The sequence below is a fragment of the Odontesthes bonariensis genome, chromosome 22, assembly GCF_027942865.1.
Source record: "Odontesthes bonariensis isolate fOdoBon6 chromosome 22, fOdoBon6.hap1, whole genome shotgun sequence".
NCBI lineage: Eukaryota > Metazoa > Chordata > Actinopteri > Atheriniformes > Atherinopsidae > Odontesthes > Odontesthes bonariensis.
The window spans coordinates 18,789,877-18,801,820 of NC_134527.1; the positions used below are offsets into that span (position 1 = coordinate 18,789,877).

Here is an 11,944-nt window from a genome sequence, read left to right on the forward strand (position 1 = left end):
CATAGCAAGGGGACATTTATAAGTGGGTGTATGATGACTGAAAAATAAGTGCTCTGTATGCCCATGTATGCACTCTACAGCACTGGAGGTGGGGACTGTCATGCTAAATGTCTTACATTTGTCAACTCTTTGTATCATTGTATTTTCCTTGTCTATAAAGGCAATAAAACAACTGCTATATAAATAAATAAAATGACACAGGATAATTTGCTGTCTTCCTGTTCTTTAAAAACAGATTTACAATGAGTAAAGGTTAGGTACAAACTTAGGAAAACTGTGTTTTTCTTCTCTTGACAAACATAAAATGCAACTATGAATCAAAAACTTTGTATTCATTTCACATATAAGTACATATAAACACATATACAGTGTTTTCACATTTCCTAAATAAGCCTGTGATCGGTAACGTGTAACCAGACATAAAACGAGTTTGTTACATTTTGAGTCCACTAGTTACTTGTAGCTAATGGTGGTTAATATGCGTCATGCATCTTGTTGTGGCTTTTTACCTGCTAAGCTCTTAGCCTGTTTTGTTTACCTCTTCACTCCTGACACGTGGGAACAGGACGGGAGGGAGGAGAGGAGAGAGCTGGGAGGGGAGCGGATTAGCGCACCGTCAGTGCCCGATTGTCCAAACACAACAGTGACTGAGGGAGACTGGTGCAGGGCAGAAACCTCCTTCACCTCCTTGTCCTCTCCGGTCAGTGTCAGCATCTCATAGAGCTCGTTCTCCAGCCTCTCCAGCCTCTCCAGCCGCGCTCAAACATGTCTCTGTCCGACTCGCAGGCACCAGAGGACGGTCTCTACGGTGAGTGATGGTGGGACGCGGACCAGGCCGTTGTTTTGCTGCTATCATGACTGATAGATATTTTTCTTTTATAACCTAATCATAGATTATTTTTTTTGCACAAAACAAAGAGCCAGACAAATTAAAAAGACATGTCTTTATATTCGAGATGCAAATAATAACAGTCTTGGTTAAAAATGTGAGCAATGACATAATTAATTCGTTCAGTGTTTTCAGGTCTGGTGTGCACACATACAAACTCTGCTGTTATCGGTGGAGGCATGATACTAATAGCCTGTCAGACTGAGAGCAGATTCCTCAAACACAAGAAGGCACTGCCACTTTTACAGTTGTCATTGTTGTTGCCACTGGCACTGGCATTGTGTAAACGGATTCCCTGACTCACCTGTCTGTATCTCTGTAAACCAATTAAGCGATGGAGATTTTCTGATACTTATAGCTCCGTGCAGGTGCAATCTGCAGGCTGCACATTGCTTGACACAGAGGATGATGGGTAAACATGTGGATTAATGTTGTTGGGATCCAGACACTGAGGGACTTATTGGAAAAATACTGAATGGGCAGGGGGGATTGGGAGGGTATACTCAAAATTTGACTTATAAACCATAAACATATAGATTACAAAAACACAAGGAGCCCTGATAATGGATCCTCTTGAGTAGATTAATTATTTTATAGTTTGACCAAGATAGGACTATATGGTAAAATAAAATCCTCATTGCTCTCAGGAACAGACCCTAACCTTGTTTGGCATTTCTATACTGCAGGTTCTTCAGCTGGCATACAGAGATGCAACAAACATCGGTGTTGACCGCTCCTCTTGACTATTTGTCTCCCTCACATGAATTAAAAAAAAAAAAGAACAATGTTAAATCTGTGAAAGGGCACATTTTATGCCAAACCTTGAGCAGTGATTTCCAAACTCAAACATGGCGCTTTTCTTGCCTAAACCAAACAAATGTTGCTGCCTAAGCTTAACCACTTAATCACAGAGTGAGAGGGGAAACTGAAAAATCAGTCATCTTTCTCATGACTCACAAGGGATCAGAACCACAGCGTCCAGAGCAAAACAAAGTAAAAGAAAAAAAAGCTGTCAACCCCCCCCACTTCCAGATGTGGACTTGCATTTGCTTCTGGTGTAAAACATTGTTGTGGCTGGTGCATCGCAGCACCATCACTCAAGGATACCTTGTTTATATCTGAGAGGCTGCTGGTTTTGACAGTTATGGTAGGGTTTGATGCCTTGTGAATAAGACAGAGTTGACTTGTAATACCCTCTGACCTAATAATTCAGGCTTCATGTTATGCAAATATGTTCATTTTCAAATTTCCAAGTAAAACCATCAGCATAATAACTCATTCTCTCAGAGCAGGTCTCACTAGTAGATAATTAAAGCATAGTAGTTGGCAGTGAGATGGCATTTTTACCACAAGGACATGCTCTATCACTTTAGTTTTTTCATGATCTTGCAGACAAACAAAAAGCGCTAAAAACAGACGCCCCAGAAAAGAAAAAAACATCAATAATACTTGATTTCAATAGATGTAAATAACATGGAAAATATGACAGGATTTATGTGTGTTTTATTAAGATATATCCTAATTTTTCACTCCTCAGTAAAAAGTATTTTGTAATCTTTTCATCTGATTATTTCCATTGACGGATTCAAACTCACACTAAGATAATTGTCCCTTATCATTTGATGGCACCAACAAAAGATATTTTTGAAAACCTCAAAATACAGGACTGAAAAAAATGTCTCCCTTCTAAACAGGCATTCATAGCCAAGGAGAAGCAAAAATGAATTTGTTGTGCTGCAGTTCATTAAGTCTTTCAGCATCCAGCTCGTGTCCATATTACATAAAGCTGATTTGGCAGCGGCACAGATGAATGTGTCCAGGATTGCACCATAGAAACTGATTTAGTGCTGCAGAATGGCGACAGATAAGTCAGGCAGCAACGCAGTTGTTATGTCATAACTCCCCTCTGTAGAAAAATATCTAGGGCAATGGCACAGTTTGCTCTGCCCTCCCACCCCACTCCAGCACAGTGCCCACTCATGCTGCTGTTTTTTGTGATTCCAAATTGTCATAAAACCTGAGTAAAGTAAAAATTAGAAAGATCAGATGGGGCTACTGGAGGATACTTTGGTAGGCTGATGAGTTGAGATATTTTGAAAATGCTGCCGATGTCAAAGGGAAAAACAAATAGCATGACAAGAGAAACAAGGGGAGGAAGGGAGAGGGTGAATGGCTAATCTCAAACAGAAATAATATCTTACGCAAGCAAGCATGTTGTCAGCCTGAGTTAGCCCGGCCCTCCTGTTTAGCTGTGGGCCTGTGCACGCCATACACACCAGCGTGCATGTGTAAATCTCTTCCTGTATCCAGTGAGCCTCTGTGTCCACTCATTCATACAGTATGCCATGGATGTTTTCAGAACTCATTGACAGAATGAGACGGACACTCTAGTTCTCACTGGCTCTTAATGTTTGCATGAGAGTCCAGTACATGTGTGTCACACAGCTGGAGGCCCATCCTGCTGTGTCTTACGGGTCATCTAGTGTCACATCAGGACATCTGTGAGCTGTTTATGAGTCACCATATGTCAGTGCGCAACAACGCACACTTGTTCATTCAATGTCCACTACACATGGAGGAAAAATCCACACGTTTCTTCTCTCAGTAATATGTCTGACATCAGTAATCTAATATTAAATTATCTGACAAAACTGTTTATCAGTGAACTTAGATGTGTTGATAAAATAATTCTTATTATCTTGATGTGTTGACTTAGATAATTCACGTCAGTTTAAAGAAATGTAAAGAGTTTTTATGGCCAATGATAAATAAACAGATCATTTTTTTGCCCATTATTGCAAAAAGTTAATTGAAAAAGAGAGTATGAATAACTATTCACACACGGAAAACACCACAGCATTGCACGATTCTCCATAGCTTTATCTACATTGAGGGCTTTCAGAGTCTGAAACAGTGAGCCTCCCCTCAGGCAAAGTTTGGTAAGACTGGAAGACTAAAGTAGAAACAGACTATACTAATGCCATCTTTTTGCTCAATCTCGCTAATTTGCAGGAAAACTACAGAATTGCGATTATGTTGTTAAATCCCATACAAATTAGCCAAAACATATTTTACATAAACGGTTTGTCCAATGGATTTAATTCATTTCTTTCCTTTTTGAAAAACACTCAAATTTACCCAGAAGTAACTTATCTGAGCTTTATAACCATATGACAACAATTGAGTTAATTCTTTTGAGAACTACTGTAATATGTTAGGTTTTTTTTATATCCAAAACAAATAGGTAGCACACACATACGATTTTAGAACAAGGCTGACAAATCTGAATTTTATTCATTTATTGTGGCCATGTCAAAAAAAAATGCTCATACAAAATCTGAGACATTTTGCATATTTTATTTACATAACTGGAATAAACTGATTAAAGTAAAATTATTCGATCTTGCCCTTTTATGTGTGTGTTACTGTATCTGTTTACCCTTGAATATTCAAAGTTGTAATCCTCTGAATTTGGTTTCGCACCACAAACAAATACACTGGTATAACTGCTCAAAACTTTTATCCTGGGGGGTCGTATAGCTCAACTGGTTAAGTTGGAGCAGAGCTTGTGCATGTGCAGAGGCAGAAGTCCTCGATGCAGTCTACACAGGTTTAAAGGGGAACTCCGGGGCATTTGAAGCGCAATCCCATTGCTAGAGGTTGTCAAGTACTGACAGTAGGACACAGACTGGTGCAAATCGGCGCTCCCTGTGCGGCGATTGCGCTGTTTGCGCAGCCTGTCATGCTAGCCAAATACGTGGTGGCCAAGGGGCAAATAATAAACCTTCCACGTAAAACAACAACTTGCACACTGCAGAAACGTCACACCACTTTATAAACCATCCGACAATAAAGTCACAAGCCTTACCATCAAAACCATATGCATGGTTCTCACATTACTGGCATGGGGACGTTACAAAACAACTTTATAAACAGCATGTCACTTACCTCTTGTCGGTATGCGCGCGCATGTGCAAGCCCAAAAGAGTCAATGGACGATACTCCCATATACAAAGCAATTATCTTCTCTAGAAAAACTGCGTTCAAGTATTTAAAAGATTACAACAATACATGCCCAGTAATATTGTTGTAATGTTTTAAATACTTGAACGCAGTTTTTCTAGAGAAGATAATTGCTTTGTATATGGGAGTATCGTCCTCTTTTGGCCTTTCACATGCGCGCGCATACCAACAACCGGTAAGTGACATGCTGTTTATAAAGTTGTTTTGTAACGTCCCCATGCCAGTAATGTGAGAACCATGCATATGGTTTTGATGGTAAGGCTTGTGACTTTATTGTCCGATGGTTTATAAAGTGGTGTGACGTTTCTGCAGTGTGCAAGTTGTTGTTTTACGTGGAAGGGTTATTATTTGCCCCTTGGCCACCACGTATTTGGCTAGCATGACAGGCTGCGCAAACAGCGCAATCGCCGCACAGGGAGCCCCGATTTGCACCAGTCTGTGTCCTACTGTCAGTATTTGACAACCTCTAGCAATGGGATTGCGCTTCAAATGCCCCGGAGTTCCCCTTTAAGTGCCGGCCTGAGGCCCTTTACTGCATGTCTCCTCCCACTCTCTCTCTCTGCCCCCTTTCCTGTCCAACGACTATCAAATAAAGGCCACCAGCGCCCAAAATCCTCTCATGTAACCTTCACTGATTTGGATAAATGTCCTAGAGACAAAGAACAGTAAGAGTAACACCCAAATTTGTTTTTAAATGTGTGAAAATCCAAATGGTTTGAAATGTGGTGTGTCAAATTTGAAAGTATTTGACAGTTATGCTCAGTGTAGTTTTTGACAAACTAAAACAAAAATATTTAGCTCTACGGCAACATTTGTTGAAATAATAACAAAAGTTGTTTCCATCAATGATACGCTATTTTAAGGATAGAAAGATAGATAGGTAGAATAACCCACAATACACGAGGCTGCGATACCTATATATATAGGATGCCAAATTAAAACGAGCCCTGTGGCCCAGTTGTGGTTTTATTTTAGCTTGCTGATTTTTACCCATTTCAGTTTAACTAATGACGGTATTACAATTTCATGCTGTTGATGAAATACTGGTTTAAAAATACTTTGCAAATCCATTGAAGAATCGCCAGACAGTACTACTGCATGACTGTATTTGTCATTGATTACATGGTTTGGGGAGAATGGTACAAGTCTTGAATTGGGGCTTCATTTGAAATTGCCCTAATTACTCCACACACGGTTCCCATCTTCAGTTCATGTGTCTCAACAGCAGGAAATGGCAAAATTATATAATAAAAAAAAAAGAAAAAAGCGTGACCCCTCGATTACTTTTTTTGTCTTTGTAGGAAAAAGAGTTGATGTACATGTACATCAAAGAAGGAATTATTTCTGACTGAGTGATGCACATGAATTAGAGTGAGAATAAATATGACCAATACTAACTGACATAAAAGAACAATCATAACATACCTAAATGTAATCCTTGTACATGGCTTAGGTGATTGGTTTTATTTGCGTCTTCTTTGTCAAAGTATTATTTCTACTTCCATTGTTGTTTATAACAGCCATGTGAAACAAAGCCTTTGCTAGCTACTGACAAAGCTATGCCATTTAGCACATCTGCTTCACACCTGTTGATGGCAGAATGCCTCGCTCATTCCTTCTAGGAAGCTGTGTAGCATTTGCTTGACAATTAGATGAAAACACAGCAATGATTTTATCACAGGCACAACATAATTCACGGACACCTCTACATTACAGGAAAGAAATTTACAATGAAGACGACTTGAAAGTTCATTAGCTTAATAATGAATATGATTCAATGCAAATAATCAGTTTTTGCGTAGATTTCTTTACTCCGCTCATCACGACTCCTTTATGGCTCATTAGAGTTTAAAACATCAAAGCATGAAAGTTGCCTCCCTGCTTTATTGCTGAGGATCACTATGAGCTCTGCAGCTTGTGTTGTCTCCTCTTCAGGCTCCTGGGTCGAGCTGGAGGAGCTGATTGCAGCCGTGAGCCGCAGGGAGAGTCTGACAGGGCCGCAGGACAGCATCTCCTCCACCCTGCAAGGAGAGCTGGAGAGGATCCTCCTGGAGGCACAGCTCGAGTGTGAGAGGAGTAGAGACAGGTGATGATGCTGTGGGGACTTTCTTGTTTTGTTTGGGGGTTTGGAGGTGTGGGTTGTACAACGTGGTGCAGACATATATTTGCACAGTTATGATGTTTATTCTGCGCTCACAGGAACTTTTTTTCTCACAATATTCACTTTCTCTATTTTTGTTTTTCGTGGATGAAATGTAGTCTTTACACTGCTGTTGGTCCATTTCGTGACATTGTAAAGGTGTTTTTGTTGTCCACAGTCCTCCACAGGTGCTGACTCCACAGTCCACTGGTTCCCCAAAACCCAGCAGTGAGCATGACAGTGACTGCGTCCCCATACAAGTAATCATTTTCTTTCGTTTTTTGTCTCTTTTTCCCCTTCTTATTTTTACTGTAATAAATTTGTAGCTCAAGTTCATTATGTACCTAACTGGTTCTGAGTCTGTTACTTACTCTCTAACTCACTTTAGATTAAAGGGCACTTTACACGGAAACGAAAACGGGTTAAAAACGCAAAACATTTTTGCGGATGCACTATATCGTTTAGATGGTAACGGCGTTTTGGGGGCATGAAAACGCATAAAAGTGAAACCGCCCTCCAGAGTGGAATTCTTGAAAATGCTCCACTGTCGCGCCACCGTGTAAAGGATGAGAACGCAAAACTGCGTTTCTCGTCACATCGAAAGTAGAAAGACTTGGTCTTGGTAGTGTTGCCACCTAGCCATCTGGCGTGTTTACTGCATCGATAAATATGAAACGCCACACACTTTTGCACGCAGATTTTCACCCTAAAACGCTCGTCTAAATGCAGATTTAAAAGTGAAAACGAAACGCCACTTTCGCGTTGTGGTTTCAGATCGTTTCCGTTTAAAGGTAGCCTAAGATGCGGTAAAAAACAAACAAAGATTTTTTTTCTCAGTTGTTGTTTCAGGTTAGGTCAACTACTTCTTGAACTGAATTACAACCACTAGCAAGGCATCCTATTCTGTCACCCTTTAGCAACACTACACAGCCTTCTTAATATGCTTCCAACCACTCAAAGTCTGATTCAAATTTCTATTTTTCAGCTTTTGGAACGATTGCCTCAGACATGCTTCACCAGTAAACGGAAACCTGGCTATTGACATATTGTTAAAGATTGACCACATAACTTTAGAGGCCTTTATCTAATCTGCAAAAAAAAAAAAAAAAGGCTCTTTATTTTGTTGAGAACAGAACATGAACTCAGATTACAAAACCTTGAGATTTTATTATTTCCATAACCTTAAAGCTGCAGTCTGCAGGATTTGTTGTTGTCATACGTAAAGTCCTACTTTTTGGCATTTTAAGAGTTTACATGATCTATCAGAACGCTTGAAGTTGAAAACGGTGACCTCCGTAGTCGCAAAATGCAAGAAATGCTTATTTTTTAACCGAAAACTAAAAAGTTATTCAACTTCCTGTCCCGCCCCATCAAAACACATGAGAACTCGTGCACGTAGACGTGCACGCCAGATGCGCTTACACGACTCCTCATTCATCAACTCACCTGTCATTTGCGATCATGGAAGACACAGTAAGTAGACTAGCCCGTAATGAAGTTCAATAGTCTAGATAAATAAGCGTGGGGACGAGCCTACCTTGTATCGCGCGTGCACAATCGGTGATTGACAGGCAGCAGAGCCCAGCTCGTAACCTGATTGGTTACCTTTTACCGGTCCGGTCTGCAATTTTGTAAACAAACCTGCTGGCTTTGGAGGGACCTAGCGGGACATATAGGGGACCTAGAGAACTCATTTTTTTTTGTATTGGGGTATTTAATGTACTACTTTCAGAATCCCCGGACAGTTCCAGGCATTATGCTTGAAAAAGAGTTGCAGACTGCAGCTTTAATTGAAACTGTGAATACAGTATGAGCAAAGAAAACTGTTGGCTAATTCAGTAGGAGGCTGTGGAGATAAGTTGCAGAAACAAAATTGCCAAAGAGCAAGTGAGCAAAGCAGGGCAGGATGTATGAACACTACCTCAGTTATATTGGGTTGGTATAATTGGGTTGGAGAGGCTGAACTCAAGGAAAGTTGGCCTGTTCAAGGAGAACTTGTGACCAGCTTTTACTGCAGCATGTATCTGCCTGAACTAAGAGACGGCTTCATTTTATGTTTAAACTATTAACGACCATCTACCAAAACACAAAATGATCATTTACATTTTTTTATATATTACAGTTTTTAAAATACATTTGCAAGGTTTGACTTTTTTTATTGATCTTAATGTAACCTATTGAATATAATTATTGAATGTAAGCTGATCCTTTTTGTATGTTTCAGGAGGAAGCTGAGCGGCGAGACACTGACTGGGTGTGGGATTGGTCCAGTAGACCTGAAAATATGCCACCAAAGTAAGACCAGTTTCATATTTTTTTTTTGTTTGACATTCCTTTGTGTGCCAAAGTCATCATACAACTTATCCAAACACATACAATTGAGCGAGACACAAAGATCGGATCTTTATTAATAGGTGGAAAAGTGTGTTGTTGAGCAGCAGCCAGGCGTAAGATACAGTAGACTAAAATAGACCAAAATAAAATCTTTTTGTTTTTGTTTTTCTCGTGTGCCCGTTTCACCTACAAAACATTACAAAATATGAACCATTCTGCTTGTTTGGTTTGTTTAACATGAACAGCATGTTGTGCTTTTAGTTTTCTTTATGGATTTTACCTTCGAAGAACATGAATCACACCTCGTTTTTATTTACACCGCCACACTTGACATTTAATCGCCTGTGCTGAAATAAGTCTATTTGACAGGTAACGTTTCTCACTGGTCTCAGACTGTCAGTATCTTTCCTCCACTCTAAGTCCTCTCTCTGGTGTTCTCATTATCTTCGTCTATTTTTTTTTGCCCCTTTTCAGTCTCCCATCCCCGTGCATCTTTTATCTCTGACTCCTCGCTTTTGTTCTCTGCAGAGAGTTTGTGTTTCAGCACCCGAAGCAGCAGAGCTCCCTGAGCGTTAGGAAGACAGAGGTGATGAAGAGAGGAATCTTCTCCTCTGATGTTCTCCTCATTCTTGTTCCTTCACTGCTGGCTTCACACCTGCTCACACTTGGAGTCGGGTGAGACACATGCACATCAGTTCACCTTTTTGCAATCTTGTGTTTATCAACTTGTTCTTATTCTTATGACACAATGATCTATGTTAAGAATATGGAAATACAGTTTATACTCTTAAAAGGAAGGGCTTTTGGGGTGGTCTAATGTGTTTGGCAAATCCTGCACAATTTAAGGGCTTTCACATGTCTTTGTTTAGCACTACCTCTGGTAAGAGTTTAAAGCTTCCCTAAAGCTATCGGAGAGCAGAAGATGTAAGATTACATTCAAACCAGCCCAAACCTCTGTCCCTCAGTACAGACTCATGTTTAGTTCATCAACCTCCCATCAAAAAATAAAGCATTGTACTGGGATTTACCTTCCATATCAGTGTTTTTTTCACTGATTTTTTTTTGCCTTTTTTTGTGATACAACCAGGACACACCATGTGTATATTGAGCTCTGCCACTAACTATTGTTTTCCTTCTTGCTGATAGACTGATTGCAGTCAACAAACTGAACAATGGATAATATCTGTATTAAATCTATATATCTGTACAGGCTTCTCACTGTGATGCGCTAACCACTGCACCAGCATACAATCTCCAAGAATTCAAATCTCATGATAAAAAAGCTACATTCAGAAAAACATTCTTGGTATCTTGCTGGGAGAAGGTTAAGAACTTTAGTACTTATAGCAAATTGTGGTGGGAAACTTTTCATCATAGCTGCGATATTGCTGGAAGTTTGCTACTTATGGCCAACACTGAAAAAACCTTTGAGGGAGGCATTCAGTGTCGGTTAATTGCTGAATTCCTGCTTTTTCTTAACATTTTTTTTCAGGATCTACATAGGAAAGCGATTGGCCGCTTCCACAACTAGTACACTGTGACGTTGGTTGTAGACCAGTGCTCCTGTTCGCTAACCATCTAGCCATCTGAAGTCTGCCCTATCTCCACCACCACTTTACCCTCTTCCTTCGTCACGGGGCAAACATAGGACCCTGCCTGTCTGTACCTCTGTCTCTCTATTCATCTGTCTGTCCAGCAGTACTCTGTCTTTTCTGTCAGCCTTTTTGTCAGTCCGTACATGTCGTAGGGCCCAGGGAGCGCATGGATACCAACCATTGAGTCCCACTGAGGTCGTTATTACTCTCCTGCAGAGTAACACTGATCTCAACCAGCTAGAGCATAATCAGAGGGAAGAGATTGCCTAGATACAAGAGAAAGAGAAGAATAAATCCGTCTGATAAAGGGAGATGAGAAATCTTCAATGGGAACGGAGTGTTCTGATGACATATGATAGATAATAGGTGGTAGCCATTTTCCCAACCTTTGAAAATGCAAGATGTCTGTCATTTGTCAAAAGTAATAATCTGATGTAAGACTGAGCTGCTAAAAGAGATTCTCTGGTTTTTGTCTGCCCTGATGGTGAATCTTATATAGAGACTTTTAGTTGGTTGAGTGATTGTAGGAAGGGTTCTGGTTGTGTGTTTTGTCCCAAAAACCAATTAAATATTTGACCTCTGACAAAGACAATCATGATCTCATTAAACTTAATTTCTCAAAACTTTAATCTGCGTCTCTGGTCTTTTATTCTTTTCCTCCACACTGATCCTGGCAGTATTTGTTACACACATGCACACATCTATTTTAATAAATGCACGTTTATAAACGTTAAGGATTTTCAGCCAGCAAAGCGCAAGAATTTGCTGAATTAAGCTTTGGCTCATATATGAAATGCACTTTTAGTTTGTGGTTTTGATAGTCCGGAATTATTTGCAGGCTAACAACAAAAATGAGAGACTTTTACAACCTTTTGTGTTAACAACCTGTAAATGGACCACAGCATCTGCTTAAGCTTTATTCCTGTTTCCATGTGAGGTAAATCTCAGTGCATGACTCTGCTG

General features: G+C 40.0%; 1 protein-coding gene across 1 annotated transcript; it reads left to right on the forward strand.

Moving 5' to 3' along the window:
- Positions 1 to 570: 570 nt before the first annotated feature.
- LOC142372572 (BCL2/adenovirus E1B 19 kDa protein-interacting protein 3) lies at positions 571 to 11,610 on the forward strand. The gene is made up of 6 exons (XM_075455504.1): positions 571 to 808; positions 6,848 to 6,998; positions 7,231 to 7,312; positions 9,277 to 9,347; positions 9,915 to 10,061; positions 10,879 to 11,610. The coding sequence occupies exons 1-6, from the start codon at positions 766 to 768 to the stop codon at positions 10,925 to 10,927; spliced, it is 543 nt and encodes a 180-aa protein (XP_075311619.1). The 5' UTR covers positions 571 to 765; the 3' UTR covers positions 10,928 to 11,610.
- The last annotated feature ends 334 nt before the right edge of the window (positions 11,611 to 11,944 follow it).

Bases quoted from the DNA above. Each gene is read 5' to 3' on its own strand.
- LOC142372572 (XM_075455504.1), top strand. From the start codon at position 766: ATGTCTCTGTCCGACTCGCAGGCACCAGAGGACGGTCTCTACG. The intron at 809-6,847 runs GTGAGTGATGGT...TCTCCTCTTCAG, and splicing joins ACCAGAGGACGGTCTCTACG to GCTCCTGGGTCGAGCTGGAG. The intron at 7,313-9,276 runs GTAATCATTTTC...TGTATGTTTCAG, and splicing joins GTGACTGCGTCCCCATACAA to GAGGAAGCTGAGCGGCGAGA.